General features: G+C 54.5%; 1 protein-coding gene across 1 annotated transcript in view; it reads right to left on the bottom strand.

Moving 5' to 3' along the window:
- LOC111144535 (myomesin 2) overlaps window positions 1-23,878 on the bottom strand; it is a 69,019-nt gene that overhangs the window by 23,236 nt on the left and 21,905 nt on the right. Inside the window, exons 13-24 of the mRNA XM_022498857.1 lie at window positions 19,390-19,517; window positions 16,275-16,458; window positions 15,352-15,526; window positions 13,955-14,076; window positions 12,170-12,357; window positions 10,507-10,633; window positions 9,204-9,382; window positions 8,029-8,143; window positions 6,878-7,034; window positions 6,691-6,797; window positions 4,592-4,636; window positions 3,942-4,078 (exon numbers count right to left, since the gene is read on the bottom strand). Of these exons, the coding sequence (XP_022354565.1) occupies window positions 3,942-4,078; window positions 4,592-4,636; window positions 6,691-6,797; window positions 6,878-7,034; window positions 8,029-8,143; window positions 9,204-9,382; window positions 10,507-10,633; window positions 12,170-12,357; window positions 13,955-14,076; window positions 15,352-15,526; window positions 16,275-16,458; window positions 19,390-19,517 (1,664 nt within the window). The remainder of the gene's footprint in view (window positions 1-3,941; window positions 4,079-4,591; window positions 4,637-6,690; window positions 6,798-6,877; window positions 7,035-8,028; window positions 8,144-9,203; window positions 9,383-10,506; window positions 10,634-12,169; window positions 12,358-13,954; window positions 14,077-15,351; window positions 15,527-16,274; window positions 16,459-19,389; window positions 19,518-23,878) is intronic.

The raw sequence follows: 23,878 nt of genomic DNA, 5'->3' as shown, positions 1-23,878 counted from the left end.
TCCTCCGGAAAGGCTCCAGCAGGGACGGCACACACCCGAGACCGGCAACCGGCACAAGGCAACTCAGGACATGATGAAAAGGCGGTGTGCCCGTCAGGGCACCCCTCACGGACTGTGAGACGGAGCTGGCCGGCAGCACCCCACCGTCAAGCACCATGCTGTCTGTGCTCTGAGGTCTCAGAACCGTGGCTTCAAGGCCACCGTGTGGACCAGGGCCACAGAAGCCGGGTGTCAGGTGCACAGAGACTTTCTGGAAGAGCATGCGTGTCCAGGCAAGTCTGGTGCCTTGCGTCCCCCTCGCTCCTGAGGCCCAAGTTGATGTGGCGTCTTTACCTCCCCTGCTCTGTTCCCTCCAGACTGGAGCAGGGAGGACCCCCTGGGAACTGCCCCAGGAGTAGGCAGGGTGCCCTTCCCTTAGCATCCCGGCTGCTCACGCGTCCCCTTCCAGGGCAGACTGCCGCCCCGTCCAAGTGTCCGCCCACTGCCTGCCACAAATCCTGCCGGACGGCAAGCCTCCAGAACCCGGACTGTCCTCACCCTTCCCACCCAGCGCCTGTGTGCCCGGAACGCAGTGAGGACCACAGAGATGTGTGTGGGATTCTCACTGATGAGTTCATCTCACCATCCGGGGCACCCCACTGGCTGTGGTTCCGACAACCGCACTGTAGTTAATTCCCTACCAACAGCATCTGGTTGGGGACACGTCCCCACACCACCGAGCCCATCCAAAGCTCAGCCTTCTCTCACACTCCGCTCTCTTGGTCGTGACGGGCTCACAGACACCAAATTGTTTCCTGGTGGCGAATGGACAATGTCTTCTTCCAGCCTTGGACCAGACAGTATCTGAAACGGAGCCAGGATCGCGGGGGCAGAAGAACCACATCCAAAGACTGAGTCATCTCAAAGGCAGGGAGTGTGCAGGCCGTGGCCCTGGGGCTCAGGGTTCTTCTCTCTGGTGATGGCTTGTGATGTCCCCAGGAAGCCGCAGGACGCTCCCTGCAGACTCTCTGTCTCCCTGTAAGCCCTGCAGGGTCTTCCCGACCTGAACCCTGGTCTCAGCCCTGCAGCGGGAGGCCCGGGGACCGGGATGAGCAGAACAAACACCAGTGATCTGTGGTCAGCGGGGAGGAAAGCAGGGCCACCCAGGGAAGCTCCGTTGCCCTCAGGAAGCACACTCAGCCTAGAATGCTCTCGTTCCTAAGAACGCAGAAAGAATGTCTATCTGCAGGTGATTTTACAGAAAACCTGTCAACAGAGGGAGGGAACAGGCGCTGTGCTATTTCCACGGCGACCTTCTGTATCTGAGCCCATGTTCAAGTTCAGCTTTCCAAGTGCCGCTGCCACAAGCATTCAGATATGAGCAGAAGAGCCACGTGGCCCCATCCAAGTGTGAGTTCACCTCCCCGAGCACCGGGCGCTGTTTCTAATCTCTTCTGCCTGACTTGGGAGGCTCCAGACGCCTCCTCCAGCTACAGACCTCTCTCCTTCCGCTGCTGGCCTCCATTTATCCCCCTGCCCGTGCTCGGCGTGGGCAACGGCAGGGCCAGCCTGGACTCCTTTCTGCCTTTCCAGACTCACCTCGGGCACCCCTACTCCGGAAACCCTCCTCGCCACCTCAGCCCTCCCGGCACTGTCCCTGAGCCCGGATGGCCTTGCAGGACTATTGGAAGACCACTGTAGCCCAGTCGCCTGGTGCCCATTCTGCAGCTCCGAGACGCAGGCCCACACGCTCCCGAGGGTCCCTACCTCTGGCTGGCTCTGGGGGACAATCAGAAATGATTTGTAAAATGCACGCAGGGCAGAGGAAGAGGATGACCGTGTTCCCAATGATCAACCGTGGCACTTCTGGTCCTGCCTGAGCCAATATGACATTGAGGTTTTAAGAGACGAGAACCCAGCCCCTGGCCTTGCCTTCCAGCAGACACCACCTTCACAGTTAGACATTCCGCTGCGATTTCACATATGTGACGCACACTATGCGGTCATAGACTGTGTCTGCATGGGAAACTGAGCCAGGAGCTTGGTCTGTGGGACACGAAGGAGAGACACAAATGAGCACACACCAGCCTCAGCCCACTTTCTGAGCGGGCGGTCACCGAGAAACGGTCCCGGTCGCAGAAGATGGCAGCGTGTGTCCTCCGGGCAGACTGGCGGTGGCGGCGGCCAGGCCGGCGGGGACCGAAGCGAGACACCTGCACAGACAAGTGCTTCTAGCTCGCTGCTTGCCCTGTCCTTCTGAGCGTTCACTTTTGACCACGGAGAGCAAATGTCAAATCAATGAGACAAAGCGCCGTTCTTACTGTCCGACCCACATGCAGGGACAGGACCCCGGGAGCTGCCCCCACCGGGTCTGGAAGTAAGAACGCGGGACTCTCACAGTCTTCGCGATACACTAGCTCTTCCAGTTCTCTCGGCTACGGCACTGCCGGGTCTGGGCAGGTTTGAGAAATTAATTAGGGTTCTTGCGATTGCCGTTATGTAGCAGGACAGAGCTCAATGATTTTACGGGCGCCATAAATACAGGCCTTTATGTGACTCACACAAAATAACATCAGTCTCCACCCCGGAAAAGTCACCTGCGGATCGCTAATTAAGCCGGTGAAATAGCACAGCCTCATCCCAGAAGGTCAGCCACGCAGCAAAGACGTCAGCGTTTAAAGTCAGCTCTACGCAGCAGGGAGGAAATGCCCATCAGAAGACCCTCCACAAATAAGCACGATTACACTAAATTCTTCTCCATCTCACAGCACGGCCTCTGCTTGAAGAGGGTTTCTCCAAGTCCTCGACCGTACGGCGCGCTCTCCCAGGGACAGAATGCGTGCCGCTGGCTTCCCCACAGCCAGAGGGAAACGCCTGTGTGTCCTCGATGGCCGTGGCTCCCTGTACCCCTTTCATGTCCGCTGCCGTCCCTCAGAGGTAAGACAACACACACAATCTTTGTCCATCCCGGATTTCTGCCCGACACCTGCTCCTCTAACCAGGTAAACCTCACCAAACAGCCGCGGGGACAAAGCCTGGACCAGAGATGAGGGGCCCAGTGTCGCTGAACTGGGAGGAGCCCTGTGTGGCCCTAGTGATTCCTGCATGTCAAGTGTCCCACGGACGTGTGGGCAGCGCACACGGACAAGGCATCCAGAGCCAGCAGGATGCTGAGTAGGCTGACGACACCATACACTGAATCCTGAGGGCAACGAGCAGAGGGGGTCAAGGCCCCTCACTCTCCAGTCAACACAAAAGGATGGGCCCACTGAGCAGGTTTTCCCTCAGCTGCAAATGCCAGCCGCTGCGCCGGAATTCGTGGACAATAAGTACACGGAAGCGTACTTGGTATTCCACGGCCAGAAAAGGAATATTTACAATAATGGTAGGACTCATCGCACACAATGAAAAGCAGACCCAGGGCAAGAGTGTTTGTATCGTAGCATTCTAGACATTGTGGGCAGTCCTGCCGCGCTCTGCCCAGATGGGCCACAAAAGAGAGCAGCCTAAAAGTTTAGGGAAGGTGTAGAAGCAGATCTCCCCGTGGATGCCTTCCGTGGGACGTGCTTGGTGAGCGGGGCCCGCAGACAATAGGGTAAGAATGCCCAACTTCGAAACCAGGGTCAAGAATGAGCAGGCCCGTCCGTTAAGGATATCCCGTGCCCCCCACGTCACCTGGACCTTTTCATAGCACCAGGCTCAGCGTCTCTAAAACAAAGTGACCGTTGTTTGGTTCTGGTGGGCCCGGATTTCAGGGACTCTGATCTCTCGTCTAACCCAGACCAGTCTCTGAACATGGCAGGACTCAGCCATCACACGTTCATCTCGCCAACCAGCTATGCCCCAATTTCTGCAGCTCAAAGGGGGATGAAAACACACCCAGGACCTGACCCGAAGTCATTGACCTCCCAAGGTCCTCCCCCGCCTCTCTGAACCCGGGGGTCACGCGCACGTGAGCTCACCTCACTGTCAGAGACTTCTCGGTCGTTAATAATAAACCGGTAGCTGGCGTCCGGTGACAAGTGCTCGGCCTGCAGCCAGAAGCGAACCTGGCCCTTATCAAAAATCTCATAAGCTAATTCTGATTTCAGAGGAATTGCTATGGGAAGAAGAGAAATCGGAAGTCAATAATGCACGAGTCGCTGTCGGAGAAGGGCTGCATGTTGGAGGAAAACATCAAGCCGGTTACGGAGGTTTTTGAGGATGTGAAACCCCGGAGTGTTGAATTGGATCATGAAAACCAGAAAACAAAAACAAACCTCAGGTGAGCCTGCTGGTGCAGGTAAAGCCCCGTGCCTCGTGGGCCGTGTGCTCACACTCCCGGCTCTCCCCGCGGACCGCGGCACACACTCGCATGCGTGTAACTCCATAACCGAAGACCCCACCTGACGACTTGCTGGGATTAGGATCAGCTATGCGAAACCCCAAATTCAAAACTCTCTCTATGCAATAAAATTTCTGCGAGTTGCATTATCAACTTGTGTTTGCTTCCAACGAGCAGGTGACAAGCGTGGAAGCTGCTCGCGTGAAAGGCAACGGTCGGCTCGCCTACGCACTCCCCACGAGCCCTGCGCCGTCGGCCTGCGAGCAGGCAGGGCCCGCGCTTACTTACTGGGGTTCTTGATTTCGCTGCTCAGTGTGATCAAACGTTCGAGCTCTAGAATTGAGAAAGATACGTGCATTGGTTTTTGACCCAGACATGCAGAAGTTCGTAAACAATCGCAAGTCTAACCCCGAGCAGAGATCTGGTACCACCAAGATTTAATTGCGTAAGAAATGCTAAGGAGGAGTGAAAAGGCAAACAGGATTTAAACCGCCTTCGAACGCTCTCTCCTGAGACCCTCGCCGTGTAATAACCCTGCGTGAAGGGGAGGGGTGGTGGGCACGTGAGGCAGAGCCTTGGGGACAGTGGGGCTGGGGGCAGGGGCAGGCTTTGCAGGGGGGGCTTTCAAGACACCCATTTCCAGACCCTCAAATTCCACACGAACTCCTTCCTAATATCGATCAGGCGCTGAGAGTGTGCAGGGGTCTGTGATTTTCCTTCCCTTTGCAAGATGTCCCTCAAAATGCTTTGCCCACCCAGGATTTCACTGTGCTGCATTACTGCCACAAGTTAAAAATAAAAATAAAACGATAAAAATAAACGCATCACTCTGGAAAGAGGCCCACAGGCAAGCCAAGAGACATGGAAGGTTCTGAGCCATTTCCTCCCTCCTTCCTTCCTTCCTTCTTAATTAGAACTTAGAAAAGAGATGGCGGTCACGAAGGTGTGTGTGATCACGCTTACTTGCACCGAAAAATGAGGTCAGACTTTTCCTGACTGGGTAGCTTGGCTTGACTTCCCTGTTAGGTCTAATGGTGGGAATTTCCATAAGTCAAATGAGCAAAATCGGCAGCTCCCAGGTTTTATCTAAAAGAGTTTTTAAAGTCCACATACATTTTAAAACATGCTGGGAGTTTTCATCCTTTGCAACTATTTAAAATTAGAGTGAAAATGTCACCTACAAACTTAAAACTGGTGCAGAGAAACAGAACACTTTTCAGGATTATGTAAGGATGTTTTGAGTTAAAACCAGAAGACCACTGAGTTAGGGTCAGAAATGGCAGCTTACAAGGCATTCGGAGCAGATTCTGGACCTGCTCCCGCCTGTCTCTGGACATGAGCATCCTGAGGACCCTGGGCAGCAGCGTCCACACGGACCCCCCCGCCGCCCTCCTGCTGGGTCTCGTTGAATCTGCACAAGCTTCCCCATCTACCCAGCGTCAGCTCCTGCCCTGCAGCGGCCTGAGGCATCAGCACAGGGCCTCCTGGCATTCGTCCCTGCCTCTCATCCCTGCCCACACCTAGTGACCCCCCGACTCAGGTGTCCTCGGGATCACACTCTCACCTGCCCCGCCCAACACACCAGCAGGGAACTTTGGGGTCAGCCCACCAGGTGCCAGGCCTCCCAGAAGACCCCGTATTTTAACAGGGGACTCTCGGCCCCTAGACAGCTCTAGAGACCCGGAGAACGCTTGACATCTGACCGAGCTGTCCCACACCACGGGGCTCCCTCTGCCTCACCGTGAGGCTGACCCTGACTGTGGGCCGGGTCCACCACAAGCACTGGACACAAAAAACTACAATCCCCAGCAGCACAGCGTCTGCCTCGTGAGCTCCGCTCACAGGCCAGGGATGCAGGTGCGTGAGTCCGCCCCGGACAGACCTGCCTGCCCTGGGCCCCCGGCTATGACCCGGCTCTTCTTTCTGCTGTCTCCTGTTTGCAAGAGAGCAAGAGATTGTGACTCTGCCGGCTGAATCTTACTTCACGCACAGAAAACATATATATTTTTTCTCTTACTGTCCTGACTCTTCCATGCTGGAAGGGAAGGGCAGCCCCCATCCGTGCTCTCACGCTAATCTCGTGGCCGTACCTGCCCATCCGCTCCCCTCCGCTTGCCAAGCTACTGAAATGCGCGGAAATCCACCTTGGGCTCTACGGGGGCGCTCCAGAAGCCCCGGCCCCGGCCTGGTGACGTGGGTGCCGGACGGGCACGAACGCCGGAGCGCTTGTTACACTGGTGAGGGAGCCTTCGCCTCTGCGATCGCCCCGCGCCCCGGCCCCCCACGAACAGGCGCCCGTCTCCTAAGCACGTCTTCTCCATGTTAGCATCAGTGTCCCCTGCCGGCCCCCGAGCCGGCGCGCTCCGTTGCCAAGCCCCTGACGTTACCTTCCTCATCCAAGGCGAAACTGGAGGACACTCCGTCCGTGTCACTCACGGACACCGAGTAGGTGCCCAGGTCCCCTTTGTCCGGGTTTTTAAAGTACAGCTTCGAGCTAGAAGGAAGAACCGCGGGGCACATTACGTGTCTGTCGGCGTCCCCGGCGGCCCCCAGGCTGGCCGCGAGGGGACTTACTGGTCTCCCACTGTCTCGACCCGGAACTTCTGGTCGTCCACGAGCTCCTCATAGGCTTTGCACCACGTGAACTGGGACGCGTCCGTCATTTCTGGGCAGTCGAAGCTCAGGTAGATGTTGCCTTCCTCGTCCACGCCGGCACTGATCTCCTTCGTGCCTGCGGAGAGGGCAGGGAGCGCCATGTCACAAGCACAACGTCCTGGTCCCCACCGAGTCATCGGCTTCCCCTGCACTGTCCCCTGGGGCACTGAGTGGGATGGGACCCACGGGAGGGCAGATGCTCCCGAAGCAGGTGGCGGCTGGAGTGGACAGGGTTTTAAGTCGTCACGTCTCCATCTGTTCCCGTCTCCACATCCAGTCCTGCTATAGAGGACATGTTGGCCGTAAAGACCCTCCTTCTCCCCGAAATCTGACCCCTGGCCACTGGGAGGGCCCTGGGCACCCCCGATATTACGGCATGTGGCCTCCTCCCTCTGCCCTCCTTCCGCGGGGGGAGGGGAGGGAAACTGCTTGTCCCTTCTGACCAGCTGGAGGTCGGCCCCACACAGACCCGTCAGAATCTGTCCCTGAGAAAGCAGAGACTGGGGAGGACCCATCGGCCTGGGCAGGCACAGACGCCATCAGTTACGGTGAAGGCAGAAGCACAGAGCTCCAGCTGCAGAGGATGTGAGGTCAGTCCCCAGAGAGAGGAGCAATGAGGGAGACAACACGGTCTCAGAGTTCGCGGACCCACCACTCCTTCCCCTCGTACCCTGTGAGCTGCCGTCACCCTCGGAAGCACTTTCCGCTGACGTCCCTTCCGTGGGCCTTCACCACTTGCCCCCAAGTTCCCGACCAACAGCTTTCTTCTGACTCCCTGTCAAAATTCAGCCATAACGAGAGAGACCATCGTCATCTCCGCGTGCAGTCTTACTGCTCCAAATGCGGACCCCACCGACTGTGCAAATGGCCTTGGAGGCCACAGTGTGACTCGGGGTGCCGGGGCCGTGCAGGGCTGGAGGACAGCCTATCCTGTCTGCGGCTCAACACCATGGGCAAGACGGCAGGAGCCGGCCTCCCTGCATCACGCACACAGACATGCGCACCCATTGCCCACGCCTGGAGGCCCTCAGCCTCCCGCCGTCCTCAGCAGCCACACAGTCACGTCTCACCTGGTCGGGCCTCCACGAGCACCGGCTCAGACACGTCCGATGGCCTCCCCACCCCGCTGGCGTTCACGGCCCGGACCCTGAAGACATAGGTCTTGCCCTGGTGCAGGTCACAGACCTGAAAAAGACAGAGACCATGTCACGTGCTAATCGATGAGTGAAAAGGACTTTTCATTCTTCACATTTTACCATGCACATGCCCCTTTTCTGGAAGAAGGAAGAGCTTTGCACAGTGAGCTGGAAAAGCGGAAGGTGAGACAGACGGAAGGTGAGACAGACTCACACTCATTCACAGTCTGACTTAGCAAGAAGAAACAGACTCTCTTCCATGTTGAGAGAGGCTTCCTTTCTCCTTCGCCTATTTGAAAGCAGAATTAAAATCATATATCCCGCTGGCAGCCGAGCGTTCCTAGTCAACATAATGCTATGGGAGGAAGCATTACTTTAAATGTGATTTGTAACCGGGCCAGAGTTCCCATCGTTTGGACACATCAAAATTAAGTCGTTCTCTCCTTGCACGTGTGCAGCTTCTGTGAACCATGATCTGTGCTGATACGTAAAATACACACCAGCTATTTTCTCAGTCACTGATTGGACCAGATCTCTGGAAGCTGATTAGTTCACTTGGTGTGGATCAGAAGCTGATCTGGTCTCGCAGGGTTGGACAGCTGCCCAGAGGATGCAGCCATGCGCACGACCAGGTGTGGGCTTCTGGTCAGCGGTCACCGTCTACACCACACCACAGAGCCCACAAGCAAGCAGGCAAATCCTCTGCAGGAGGGCAGCGGGGACAAAGAGCCAGGACGGGTGGCTGACCCACCCGGGGACGGGAGTCACAACTGCCCCAGGGAGGGGTCAGCTGTCGATGCTAAGAACAGAACCACTGGGAGGACAGGAGAGAGGAACGTGCATACGCCCTCCTCTCAGGCATCTTACAGCTGCACGTGCACGTGCGTCTACGCGCGCGACTTCTACGAGCAGTCACGAAGGACACGGGTACAATACAGGCCTGACCGTGGACACACAGCGGCCATCGCCCCCACGGGGACCGTCCACAGCGCCACACGGGATGGTTTGAGCTGCTTGAGCGGCCGGCCTGGCGGCGTTAAGTCCATCTGCAGGAGGGACCAGAGAACCCGTCCCAGGAGGGTGGGGGACACGGGAGGGAACAGCGTCACCTTCAGATAACGGTTGGCGGTTGCTGCCTCGTTCACGGTGCTCCAATCCCCAGAGTCCTCTTCCTTATAGTCCACGAAATAGCCCGTGATGGGGCCACTGCCGGAGTACACGGGGGGCTTCCACAGCAGGACCAGGGACGTGTCTCGGACCTCACAGAACGTCAGATCATAGGCAGGACCTGAAAAGGCAGACGTAGTCGGCCGTGTGTGCACGCACCAACCCCGGGCGTCTGCTGCCGCAGGACACACGACTTCATCGGCTCCCAGACCTCACGACTCTACGTATCACATCGGCCTTCCTCACGCATGTCCCGGAGAACGTATAGAGCGCGGAGAGGGGACAGTCGGGCCAGCGTCTGGGGACCGTGGGCACCTTGGAGTCACTTGTGAGTCCCTGTCAGCACTCAGGACCAGTAGGTGCGGCTCACAGAGAGAGCAGGTGCACAGACCAGGGACACGCGTGTCACCCGCACCCCCGCCTGACACACGCCTGCTCCTCGAGCCCCAAACACATCACCTGCTCAGACCCTGGAGCCTTCCACAGGGGGCAGAGCGGACTCCCCGGGTGGGAGTCGGGCAGAGTGGCCTCGGGCAGCAAAGGGAAAATGCGCAGGGGCTGTGCCTGAACTACGTCATCCACATCTTCAGGAGTTGCTAAGCCCTTTGTGGGGAGCCCCAGAAAGTCTCTGGAAGTCGGGAGAGCGCTCCTTCCACTGGCTGTTCTAAGGGGTCCAAATTCATTCTGTTAAACAAGGACCACTCAAAAGGAAAGGAGGGAAAAGACACTATACTCTGCGCACAAAATAGCTTCAACTTCGGTTTTGCTCAAAACAGGAGTACTTTACCCGTCCCATTTAGATTCCTGACAGACAAAGGCAACCAGTGAAGACCCAGGTTCTGAGAATTGATGAAAACAGACTTAAAACATAAAGTCCTAAGGCAAGCAGATTAGCAACTATCCTACGTTTTTGAACTAGAGGCCCCCAGGTCCCCCCAGGGTCTGGGAGAACCGGACCTCTCACACTGGAACCGCACTGTCACACTCTGTGTCGTCTCGCGGCCAGCACCAGCCCCTCCTGCCCAGGGCCGCCTTCCCTGTCCCCTCACGCAACCCCACTGACCACCCCACGCTCGTCACCACTCAGCCTCTGCCGGGGGACAGGGCCACCTCGTCCGCAGCTGTGCCCCATGCCTGGCACAGGGCGGGACGCCCTAGCACGCGCAGACAGAATGCCCACTAGTTCTGGGGCTCGTGACCTCATGACACGGAGGGCAGCTCCATGGTCCAGGAAGGGCCTCTCACCAGGCTCGGGCATGGTCCAGGCCTCACACTTGAAGAGCTCGCTGGGGTCCGATGGCTGCCCGATCCCGGCCAGGTTGACGGCAGTGATTTTGAACTCATAGAGTGAGCCTTCTGTCAAGCCCTCCACCTGTGGAGATGCATATAAATTAACACAGGAAGTAAAAAACCACGTCACCATCTGCCTGTTGGAGGAGTCACGACCGACTCCTAGAATGAACTGTGAGGGTGGGGGCTGGGCCAGTAAACTGGACGGTGCAGTCCCAGAGGGCTGCGAATGCAGCCGCCATGCTGTGGTTGCTTAGGGAACCTGACCACGTTGTTTCATTCCTCCCGTCACCGTGCCTACGAGGATGGCACAATGACCCCCTCGACAGCCCATCTGAGGCTCATGGAGAGGAAAGCCACAGAGAGTGTGTGGAATAGCAGGTGTGGGGGTCTGCCCTTAAGCCCATATCCCTTCTGCAGAATCCCCAGCTGGAGCCCGAAGCCAGACTAGCCTAGCTGCGTGATGCCCTACAACCCGTCACCGACCCCCAGCACACGGAGAGGCGGCCCTCAGGTCACGCCTGCGGCCACATGAGGGTCTGTGTCCCAAAAGTACAGGGAAGGCCTTGACCAGAGCCCTTAGCCCTGCCCCACTGCATCCAGGTGACACCACCTCCTGGAAAAATAGAGCCTCAAAAGCAAGTGTTTGAAGTCAAGAGTCCCATTCCTTGCAGGACGGAGCTCACATCTCGGCAGCAGCCGGCATTCTGAAAACAAGAGGGTGCTTCTCTCGGGAGCCAGGGCCCTCGTCCAGAACAGCTCAGCACAGCGGTGGGGCTGACCGTGCATAGATATCGGTAATGTCGCACACACACACGCACCAACACGTGCATCACACAGTCACACACACATGCGTGTGTACGGGCTCCCACACACGTGCGCACATGCATGTACACAGACTCACACGTGTATGTGTGTGCACGTGCACACACGCATGCACACAGAATCGCTTACACATGCGCAGACAGGCACACGCATACACACGTACAGACTCCCACACATGTGTGCGTGCACATGCACCAATGTGCACACACATACACACACGCACGCACACATGCCTGTGACCTAAACCACACAAAGGAGCAGCGGAAGGCTCAGGGAGGCGGAGAGAAAGCCCGTGGCTGGGGAGGGTTTGCCCCTGGATTTGATCCCAGATATTCCTACTCTAAGTCGATGTTCCTTCTCCTCTCTCTGCCCGGGCAGAACGTGTATTTGGGCAAGTGACTCGCTCAGAGGCTGCACACACAAGTCTCTCTGAGCAGAACCGTGAGGAACAAGCCATGCGCAAGGGTGTTCAGACGGAACACCAGCTAAGCACGGACGCACCAGCCCGGTACAGCCACGCAGTGACGGGCTGGGGGCCTGGGGCTGCTCCCAGCAGGGACACGACCCCCCACACCACCCGCTTCCTTGCCTCTCTACCTCTCCTGCGTCTCAAAAGAAAATGCTTCCTCAGGTCCAGTTCTAGAGCTTTTCCCACGAGGCTGTGAAGTTTTCTGAACCCGCCTGTGTGTCGTGTCACATTATCTAACGCCCTTGAACTCTGAGTCACGATTGAAGGACTCTGCCCAGAATGGGAAACCACCCAGCAAAAACCAGTGGGCCCATAAGAACCAACCGTTAAGATCCTCTCTTTGACGGGAGAAGAGTTGATCTCGTGCCAGTTCTTATGGTGAGCCTCGCGCTTGTCTATGTAGTAGCCGAGGATGGGTGCGCCCCCGCTGAATTTGGGCACCTTCCAGCCAAGGGTCATGGAGTGGCCATCGCAGTTCAGAAGCGTGACCCCGTAAGGATGCGAAGGGACAGCTGCAAGGACACACAGCAGGAAGGTCACCCCAGTCTCTGCCCCATCCTGCCTAGGGCCGCTCCTCCTCTGCAGAGGGGCCCCCAAACCTCAACCATGCCTGCATGTTTTCATCTCTTCCTTTAAAGACAGTGACTCTCGGTCCTCTCTACTCACTGCTATTCCTAAATACTTCCCCCAGGAAATCACACACACACACACACACACACACACACACACACACACACACACACATCTTCCAATATTTCAACAACACAGGAACGATCCATTATTCAAATCTGGCCTGGGTGGTTGAAACAACAGATTTTCCCCCTCCTCTAGGGAAAACTTCCAGGAGGAGCTTTCTTGTGACATCCATGAAGAATTACAGCCGTTATGGACATTGGGGAGGGTATGTGCTATGGTGAGTGCTGTGAAGTGTGTAAACCTGGCGATTCACAGACCTGTACCCCTGGGGATAAAAATATATTATATATTTATAAAAAAATAAAATTTAAAAAAAAAAGTATTACAGCCGTGCCCCATGACCAGAGATGCTGCACGTTACTGCCCAGCCAGTCTTAATTTCCCACATCAGATCAGTTCAAGTGAGTATGAATTCACATGAGTTCGTTTGGAAATGGACCATCTTCTCCAAGGGCCTGAGGGACAGTGTGCCTCTGTTCCCCGAGCTCTGGGCCCAGCTCCAGGTGACCTGCATCTGGTCATTCTCTGTTACCCAAGAAACAGGTGACCGGGGAAAGACCTGTTCCCATCACAGAATAAAACTGTAGACAACTGCTTTGTTGTAAGTAGGAATGGTAATGTTTGGAAGTCCCTCCTGGGTAAAACTGACAGATCAGAATAATGACCTACAAACAAAAGAATGATTTTGTGCTATACTGACCACCTAAGTAGTATCAGATTGGGCACTGTTTGGTTGTTCCCTAACATGACTTTATGTGTTGTTAGGAGAGAAAGTTGAACTTCTGAAAATGCGATAATAATTTAATTAGAGACAAAAGTAAATAAAGAGCAAAACATTTCTCTCAGGAATGAAAGGCTATCAGTATGACTGAAAATAAGCAGCATGTGACATTCGTGCCCCAAATGTCCCAGGGCATGTGTTTGTCATGTATGTAGCCCATTTTGTATGAAATCACCAGGGTGACAATCACAACACTCATGGCCCCAGAGCCCACCTCTGAAATTAGGTCCCAAATTGTTTTATTTGACCAAAATCATTTTTAACAATAACCATTTATGAACAAAGCCACAGAGTTCACATCAACATTTGGAATTCTCTGGGATGACAAAAGCCCCTTGAACTAAGACCAGCTGGAAAGGCCACTGATGTTTTTCTAGGTTACCAGCAACTTCGAAAGAGATGTTCATCCCAAGAGCACGCATGTCAAGGTGGGCACACACGTGCAGGGACATGTGACCTGCCATGAAGCCGTGTGTCCTCAGTGTGTGCCCTGCTGGCGTTTCATCTCTCCTCCCTCAGCCCCATGTTTCCAAGACATGCGGCTGGTGGATGAGAGCCCTCCCAGAACAGCATGTTATCGCCACCGCGAGCATTTATTCCCGTGGAGCTTATGAAGGCCCTTGGTTACTCACTGAGGGGGGCCTGGACCTTGATGACGTCGGACTCCTGTGAGTTCTCGCTTGTGCCGACAGCGTTGACGGCCTTCACCCGGAATATGTACTGCTCACCGGTTGTCAGGCCGTGCACCACAAACCTGAGCAAAACACCAGTCAGGGGCATGACCATGCGCCTCAGCCTTTCCCTTTCTCCTCCAGCAGAGTAAAAATCATGAGAATACTCCAAAAATTTTTTCACTGGGACTAGAAGGAACTTGAGTAGTTTGAGTTCTTTATATATGTATGCTATATATCCACTTTCCATTTCAATTCTAGTTAATGGATGCAAATCAACACACAGGGTCAGCAAGGAAGGCCATGATGCCTGGTTACACGAGGGGCAGGAGTGGCACAGGTCTGAGGGTACAGAAAGCAACACCCACAGATCCTCTCTAGAGGTCACTGTCTCTGTGAGACAGCTGTCCCAGCTGCAGAATGGGACCATGGTCCCCACCTCCCAGCATCACTACAAGCATCAAGTGGGAACCCGCGCAGGAGGAGCTCAGCAGAGGCCAGCACCCCGTCTGCGTGAGAAAGTCTGCTCCCCTCTTAGAGCCTGCAGACCTTTAGTGACCATTTACAAAACTCCATCTTGAGAATGCTGTTTTTAGGTTTTTGTCCTGAGATCTCGTTCTGAGTCTGCTGCCCGTGGATTTGAAACATCTAACCATACTGTTCTCAGTGACATCTCTCCCTTCCTAGCCATGGCTTTTCCCAAGTTTCGTTTGTTTGTTTTTAAGTAAATTAAAAAGGGAAAGATGGCTGAGCCATCGGCAATAACCCATCCACAGTGAAGAATCTGACTGCTGCCTCTACGTGCCTGAGAAGCATACCCTGGAGAGCACCTACTAAAGTCAGACGTCCTGCACATTCGGCAGGAGCGGGGGGGTAAATGGATCCTGGGGGCAAGGATGCTCCTCTCCGCCCAGCACGAGCTGACTTCCCCACCCCCGCCCCGCATAAGAGAGGGGACAGTCCCCCACTTTGTCTCCGTCAGTAGCTGGAGCAGAGGACTGTCATTCATGCAAAGCCTTTTTTTAAAAGTTTGAAAACTCAATATGGAAAAATAAAACACCTCGTGAGTCCTGGCTGCTGTTTTAGCTTTCCTGTTGGAAGGTAAGCCTTAACTGATAATAACTCCAGAAGGACCAAGGTTCTAGAGTTCTCTCATCAACATGCTAACCATTCCAGCCCCGTGCTCTCAACCCACTCATCGGCTTTCAAGTCCTGGCCCCTCACGAGCAGGAAAGAAAACAGACACCCATGGAGGAGCCTCACGGTCACGTCTGCCGGGGTTCACGCTACTCTGAGGGCCACATGCCTCCCAGCTGTCATGGGTCCTTCCCATACAGTGGGTCTGGGGCCCCCCGCACCTGTTGTAGCCAATGGGCTTGTGGTTGCACGGCTCCCACACATTGGACCCTGCCACACAGCAGTCCACGTAATAGCCCAGCAGGTCCTCCTCGTGCTTCGGCCTGTCCCACTGTACTACAACCGATGTCTTCGTGTTCCGCGATGCCAGCACCCGGCCCGGGGCAGAAGGGACCGCTGTGCAGAGGAGGTAGAGTGAGGAACCGTGAACAGTGTCTCAGTTCCAGAAGCTGTACCCAACAGCCTCAAGCCCTTTGTCCACAGGGAAGGGCTCCCCAAAATCGGACAAGGAGGGATGAGCAGCAGAAGTGGGCAGGGGACTGCCACCCGGGGCACCCTGGAGTTGCTGGACTGTCTTCCCAAGTCCCACCTGACTCACAAGGAAAGGAAGGACAATCACTCGGTCTCCTGTACCTGCCCCCCAGAACCATTAAATAGCACCTTCTCATGCACACATGCTTTAGCTAACAGGACAGTAACAACTTTAAGAAAATAAGACATACTTCCATCAGATTGGCCGGAATCTGTAAGGGGATTTAAAACCCAGTCATGATCTGACCCTGGATATTCTCCACAGGGCGATTCCAAATTTCTGCAATTCCCTACAGCATCTCCAGGGCAGGAAATTCAAGCCACATGGACAAGAAACTCCAGTGAGTTCAAAGTTCTCCAAAAAGCAACCAATGCCTAAAAATATTTCTAACCCATTTGTTAGTTCCATAAAAATAAGATGGAACTTTGGAGAAATGCTGAGTAGCCATCAACATGGCAGAGAGACATCCATCCTTTGTCAACTGAGACTTCAAGGCATTTTGGCTCATAGGCAACATTAGCTGTCTTTTTCAACACAACAGAAGGGCATCTGGTGTCCCTTACTCAGGGCCTGTCCCAAGCCGTGGCCGCTTACCAGCACGGCCGTACTCACCAATCATATCCTGAGCCTGGATGGGCACGGTGATCTCTGACGGGTCGCTCAGGCCATGCTTATTGGCTGACAAAACCCGGAACACATACTGCTTCCCATCAGCGAGGTCAAACACGGCATACCGAGGGGACCTCACGGCTGTCTGCGCGTTGACCCGCTGCCAGGTCCCACTCCCAACCACGGACTGCAAAGGGACACAGGATTTACATGAGGAAGCTAGAGCTCCCCAAAGGCGTGCCAAAGGCATGTTCTGCTCTAGCTGGCCAAATTAATCTCCAGGGATGTCCAGGCAGTGAAGCCCATCCCCGGCCATCAATAACTCTTTTCTGAATTTTATAAAAAAGGAAACCAGTTTGGAAAAGCAGATGAAAAAATTACCCAAAGCTGGAAACACTTACCAGTAAAAATTTTACGTGACAACAAATAAATTTAAAAAACCTAGGGGAATTTATACATAGGTTGCAGTTTTAGTAAAGTAGAATGAACTATAAGGGATTAATGATAATTTGGGGTATTTATAAAATCCCATCATACTCAGCTGGTCTCATTTCAATTTAAAATTTTCACTATTTTAGGGATACCTGTGTGTCCCTGTCAGTTAAGCCTCTGACCCTCAATTTCAGCTCAGGTCATGATCTCGGGGTCGTGGGACCGAGCCTTGTGTCAGGCTCTGTGCTCGGTGTGGGGACGCTGGAGATTCTCCCTCTCCCTCTGCCCCTCCCCCAGCGCTCCTCCCACTGAAATAAATAAATAATTGTTTTGAAATACTAATAAATACACAGAATAAAATGTTCACTATTTTGCAGCTATCATTGTAGTATTAAGATAACAGCAATCTGTATAACGGGCTGTACTAGCATGGGACACATCATGATTCCTTCCTGTGCTTGAAGACGCAGTCGCTGGCATTAGCTGGAAAAGGTCCCACCAGATGAGGGCAATTACACCATTTAGCTAAATGTCACCCAGGAGACAAACTGTACCTATGACACATCAAGTATATAAAAGACTATAAAGAAAAAGACCACAAGTATGTGTATCCCGGGTTGTGAAAGGGAGGGGTGTGGCAAGGCGGGCTCACTGGGTGATGGACACTTGGGAAGGCTTGGACCGAGCAGGCCATGTTACACGCGACGGGGGACCCACAGACCTGCACCTCTGAAACCGGTAATACATTCCATGTTAACTAACTGGACTTAAATCTTACAAAAGTCCTGTGTGTGCAAACACGTTTCAGTAGCCGCGCGAGGAAAAAAGTCGATTTTGAGTGTCCGGAAAAAATGTGTAATGACTACTTCAAAGGACGGAAGTATCGGTGATTCTCGTTTTATTCCCCAAACGTCTCTGCACCTTTGCTGCAGGGTTAATTTTCGTCATCTGGTGTTGCATCACTGATAATTACTCGAAAAGCCTCCGTCCCATGTTTCGCTTCCCTCTTCCCGGTGGGGACGTAACCCCTCTGTGAGGGGATCTTGAGTAGTGAGAGCAGGTGCACGCGGGCCCCGGGGACAGCGGCCAGGACTGGGAAGTCGCCCCAAGCGACCCCGGCTTCCACAAGTCAGGGCCGCACTTGAAGCCTTCTGCTGTTGCGGCAGAAGCGGAGTCACGCTCTTGGAGCTGACCCAGGAGGCCCCCCGTGCTCTCCGTCAGCGGCACACGCCGCTGGGCTCATCGGGGAAGGGGAGCCTCACGCCAGAGGGTGGCGGGCGGGGAGGGAGCGGGGGACTATCAGGGGCTTCCTGTCAGGCTTCTAGAAGCCCGAGCGAGGCGCGGGGGGCTCAGCGAAGTCAGGAGCTGCTCATGAGAACCGCAGGCAGGAGGACGGGGCGCAGGTCCGGGGGCTGGCAGGGACCCACGCGGGGACACCTCCAACCACAGGAGCACGGGTGAGGCACCGCCGACCCGGCCTCAAGCAGAACTCTCCCGGGAGATGACCCCTGGGCCTCGGCCGGGAGAGAGCAGGCCGGGAGGCGTCCGGGAGCCCACCGGGGGCACAGAACGTCCAGCGACCCTGCACGGGGCCTTACGGGGCGGGACTCACAGCGGGGGCTGCCGTGCGGACCACCTGCTCAGGGATGCGCCAGGCACTGCCAGGGCCTCGACGCTGCGCGGCAGGGCCCACCCGCTCTCCCCTGGCCTCACATGAAGTGGAGATGGAGGAAAGCACATCCTGGCGCTCCTTCTGGGCCCTGGGAGGAGCTAAGGCACCCAAAGAGCACCCTGGACGGGCTGCGGATGCACCGACCCGGGAGCAGACTGTGACACAGCGAGACGCGGCCGAACCGGCCTGCACCCGGCAACCCCACTCAGCGTGGCTCAGCGCCGGGCTCGCCCGGGCTCTCACGGGGCTCGCTGCTTCCTGGGACCGCCGAGCACCGAGGCTCCCCGGGGGCCGCGCCCGCCACTTCCCCTCCTCCTGCCACACGCGTGGTCCGTGACTCCCTACGGCGGGCAGCCCGTGGCCGAGCCGAAGGAGACCCGGGGTTCTGCAGGCGAGGACCGGGTCCCGGGCCTGGAGCAGCAGGATGGACTGAAGCAGCAGAGCCCGAGCGTGCAGTGCGGATGTCACTGTGCTCTCGCTGCCTGTGCGTGTGTGCACGCGCGTGTGTGCCTGTGCTTGTGTGCACGCGCGTGTGTGCCTGTGCACGTGTGCACGTGCATGTGTGCTTCTTTCCAGGGGTCCGGGCTAGTCCTCAAACCACCGATGCGATGGCCGCAGCCTCCGAAGCGAATCCCTGTACAACACCGCCACCACGTGGCCACATGGCTTATTACAGCCATCTGCCCTGCTCCCCAGGTCTCACGCGGTCCTCAAAATCTGCGAGCTAGAACGTGTCCGCAGGAAAGAACTTACCAAGCCCCGTTCTGGTAGGGGCGCCAGAGCCGGAGACGTGAAGTGACCCACTTGTTCCCACGAAGGCTGCAAAGCCAGGACCCGGACCCTATCCCCTGATGCTCACATGCACGACCCGGGTGCCCTCCTGTCCCCAGTAAGGAACAGCGGTCAAGTCTTCGGTGACTGACCTCACGGTTGCTCATCTCTAAAACCCATGGAGTAGCACAGTGTGAAATCCTACAGAGAGCTGCTGTGTCAGGACATGCGACCGCAGAATACCTTCTCGATGAAATACATCAGCGGCTCCTTGCCACGGGGAGCAGGTGGGTCCCAGCTGAGGACGACATATGTTCTGCTGATTTCTGAGGCATGCACGTTGGTGGGAGGCCCTGGGATCTGAACCTCGCCTACAAGAGTGACAAACTCTGTTAGCACTGGATGAACCCCAGGTCACCCCGTTCACTGGGGCCTGTCGTGGGGCGTCGCCCCTTGGGTGTGCTACCAGGCGCTAGGGACAGGCACGGCAGAGCTGTCCTTTGCTTCATTTCTATTTTGGGATTTAGAGCCAAGTGTTGTTCCCAGCCAAGTAGAATGCACTGATTAAGATTACCTCATTATTTTTGTTGCTAACATGAGCCAGTCCATTAAAAAAAAAAAAAAAATCTGATGCAAAAATCTTCCAGAGTTTCAGCCAGAAGGGGAGGAAGAAGATTCACCCAGAAAAACAGGGCATTTGACCAAGACTGGAGCTCTTGCTGAGCTGGGAATCTGTGCAGAGAAGGTTCGAGTGGTCTGTGTTCTGCATTACAGAGCCTTGTGGAATGAGATTATCCTTCCTCTAACGGCCTCTCCAGTTAAGGTTGCGCTCCTCATACGCCCTCACAGCGTTGCAACTGTGGTCAGCCTCCAGAGCACATGGTTTCTCCCTCCCTAAATGGATCTGTGCCACGTTCCCAAGCACAGTAACCTACACCTATACGTTTGAAATTCTGGAGTGGCAGCAATCAGCCCTTTGCAAATAACTAGGAGGAAACATTTGCAAGCAGAGATGTCTGCTCTACCTGTCTCATGACGCACATCGTGTTTTAATATGACTTAAGGGGTCAGGGGCATCACGTTTGGAGAGGAGAGCTTTTCCTACGAGGTGGAGGTTTTCCAGACCCACAGTCCCTGTCATTGCAATACAAACTATTACGAGCTTCCAATTAGATTAGCACATGATTAAAAAGGTTTGAACGTCCCTAGGACATCTCAGCCCTTCTCAATATCCAATTGCTCCCTGAGGACTGTGCCGCGGGCACAGCATTGAACAAGCCCATGGAGACAACACAAACAAGCCTGGTTTTATTTCCCAGGAGTCCCGTTACAGAGCATAACCCATTTCACAGGTCCCACAGGCACGGAAACACAGCGTGGCCTAATCTAGGAGCATTCTGGCAAGTGGGTCAGGTTTCAAACAAGGAGTCAGACTGTCTCCAGGGAAATGCCAGTGAGGGCTTGGTGGGGCGGGGCCTCCGGACACCCAACAGGCCTGCACTGGACCTGCTGTGTCCACACCTACAGAGATGCAAGAGAGAAGAGGCAGGAAATTGTCCTAGGACGATGCATGGTGAGTCCCCAGGGCTGAATCCAATTTCCTTCCGAGGTGCTGGAGGGCGTGAGAAGCAGACCCAGGGACCTGAGGGAAGCTAGGCAGGTAGTAAGGACAGCGAGAACAGGCACCTGAGTGCAGAGCTGCCTTCCAGATCTGAGCAACTTGCTGTTTCCAGACCCAGCCCAGATTCCAGGCCTAGAGCAAGAGAATAAGAAGCCTTTCCTTTGCACTGGGGAGGGAGGAAGAGTCAGCTTTTGTCAGCAGGGAGCCCCTGGTTGGACTCAGGGACTCGAGGCCTGGAGCCTGTCAGGATTGCCCCAGGCCACACAGCAGCAGGAGGCCTGGAGATGCACAGATGACCCCAACCACGGACAGAAGAGGCAAGGGCTCGGAGGGCCCCAGGGGGCAAGGAGAGGCCAGGGACACAAGCTCATCTGTGCTACCAACCCCCCAACAGCTGAGAGGAGAACGCGGACAGACAAGCAAATGAAAGCAAACGAAGGTGCCCTGCGGGAGGACAGTCGGGTAAGCATCCAGTTGTTGGTTTGGGCTCAGGTCGTATTCTCAGGGTCATGAGATTGAGCCCCAGGTCGGGCTCCGTGCTCGGCCTGGCATCTGCTCGAGATTCTCTCCTTCCTCTGCCCATCCCCTCACGCATATAAATAAATCCGAAGGAAGGAGGAAGGAGAAGAAGAAGAAGGAAGGAAGGAGAGAAGGAGAGAGGGAGGGAAGAAGGAAGCAAGGAAGGAGTAAAGGAAGGAAGGAAGGAAGGAAAAAAGAAAGCCACCATGAGAGGCAACTCCAAATATGTGACCTGGGAGATATTCCCCGTGGACCAGGTGCCTCTGAGTGACAGGTGCTGCCCGAGACTCTGCTTCGGAAGTCTCTGGACCTCTCTGGACCCCGCTCTCACAAGCCACATCCGTATGGGGTGAAGATGGAGCTCAGAAAGCCGCAAGCTTTCCCTGGGATCCCTGGGCTGTGGAGAGGCAGGACAGGGGCCCAGGCCTCCATCCCCCAATTGCAGATCCTGCCTTTTGTCCTACCTGCCCAAAGACTCCACAGCCGGCTACCAGGAGATTTTTCTCTGAGTCACAAAAACACAAACTGTCTTGGGAATTTTTAGACTGCCCAGGTTGACAGAGCTAAGGAGAAAGCGCATGTGTCATGGGCACCGCACCGTCTGGAGCACACTCTACCTTCTACACAGCTGCCACTGCCGGCCCCCCAGCCCCGGACACCTGGACGCGGAACTAGCAGAGGGAAACTGGGCTGGCCGAGCGCGACAGAAGCCTGCTCTGGCCAGCCCCACAGCAGAGTGTGCATTTCTCAAGGGACCAATGCAAGAACGGCTGCGAGAGTCGGATGACATTCAGAGAAGAGCCCTGACGGTAATTAAAACCTTTGAGGAGGACATAAAAATTAAACTGATCGGAAAAAATGAGCAAAAATAAGTAAATAAAATAGCAGAGGGGTGATTTTTTTTTTTCTAGCCAACAAAGGAGTGTTCCTTTTCCTTAAAATGAACAGCATTTATCAGTCCTTTTCTAGCACAAAAAGAAGCAGACGGGCCTCCACAAAGAAGAAAGGTGAGTGATGGGAAGAAATTCCTAACAACATGTGCTTGAACACAGAAATGGGTTGCTTGAAAGCATCAGGAAATCCCTTTTCTCTAAGGACTTTTTTTTTTAATTAGAAAAAGCATTTGTTGTTGAAAGTAAAGTAAACTCATGAACTTCACAGACGCTAAAGCAGGTCACGGAGCTTACCCTACTTCGCAGGTCTACACCAGATGGTGGGCACCACCCCTTTGCGTCGTGCAGAGCCTTCCCAGAGAGTGGGAGCCCCGGGAGGCTCAGAGTCCCAGCCAGGTAGCCTTCCAGCTGCGGGTCCTTGCCTCTGCCTCGAATGACCAGCTACAGGCTGAGCCCCAGGAACGTTACCCACAAATGAACAGGAGGCAGCCAAGTTCGAGAAGGAGTCAAACAAAACGAAGGTACAGCCCCCGGCAGCCAGAAAAGCTGCCTTCTCACAGAAAAGAAATGTAGGAAGAAAGATGGCAAATGGTATCAGTGAGTCTATTCTGGCTGGAAAGAAGATCTACTGTGTCTGGGAAACCGAACTTCCATTCTATCGATCAGACAGCTAAGTGTGTTACGACGCATTAGTTCTGGCTTTGGCACTTCGTAGCTGGGATTTACCCGCAGCGCATCCCTGTCTCTACATGGAGAGAGAGCTCTGTTCCCCAGAAGGACACGGTTCCCGCTGGGGGGCTCGATTACACTGTTTCATGCTCCCACCTTTACATAATGCAGAGTTTGCCTCCTCCTGGAAGGTAGTTTTGTTTGAAGGTCTACACACCCATGTAGGAGACCTGGGGTGCTTCCCTCCACCCTGATCCCATTGGCCTGCTGGAAGTGACAAAGAGAACTTCCCTTCCTGCTCTCATGTCAAAAATGCACATTTATGCAGGTGGGTCTGCACAGGAACATGGCTTCCTCTGCAAGCAGAAGCCAGATTTTACACTTTCCAATAGCTACACTTCAATGCTTTATTTAGAAGTCATAGGAAGTCAACCTTTCCTGGATTGGTTTTCTTTTGTGGATTATTTACGGGCACCTTCCCCAATTTCTGAGTATGCCTGGAAGTGGAGGTCTTAACTAAGACTTTAAATGTCACTGAGGAGTGTCCCTCTGGGAACTATGTGTTCTTCTGGAGATATTAGAGAAAAGCCATTATAGGTGCCAAAGATCCAATGTCTGGAGACCGTCTGGGGGCAAACATGAAAATCAACAAATGAACTCCTAGGTCTGTAGCTCTTTGGAGAAAGAGCATTGGGACCGGAGCAGTTTTATTTTTTTATTTACAAATATATATATATATATATATATATATATGTATATATATATATATATATATATTAGGATTGCAACAATTTTTTAAAAGAGAGCTTCAAAGTGCATCTCCTGAGGCACTAGCTCCAAATTCATGTTTCTTCATTTGTAACTTGTTTGTTGTCCTCTACGAACTCTAATTATAAGTCTGCTTAAAAATCTCTGGATTTCTGATTAATAATGCCAGGTTCCCCTCCTTAATAAATCGATCCTCCTAGCTATCTCTGAAAGGAATATCAAAGAGAAGTGTTCAGAAAATCCAGTATAAATGAGGGAAATG

Source organism: Enhydra lutris, unplaced genomic scaffold (genome assembly GCF_002288905.1).
Source record: "Enhydra lutris kenyoni isolate GAN:26980312 unplaced genomic scaffold, ASM228890v2 scaffoldscaffold11, whole genome shotgun sequence".
NCBI classification, from domain to species: Eukaryota; Metazoa; Chordata; class Mammalia; order Carnivora; family Mustelidae; genus Enhydra; species Enhydra lutris.
This window is presented reverse-complemented; position numbering and strand designations above follow the sequence as displayed.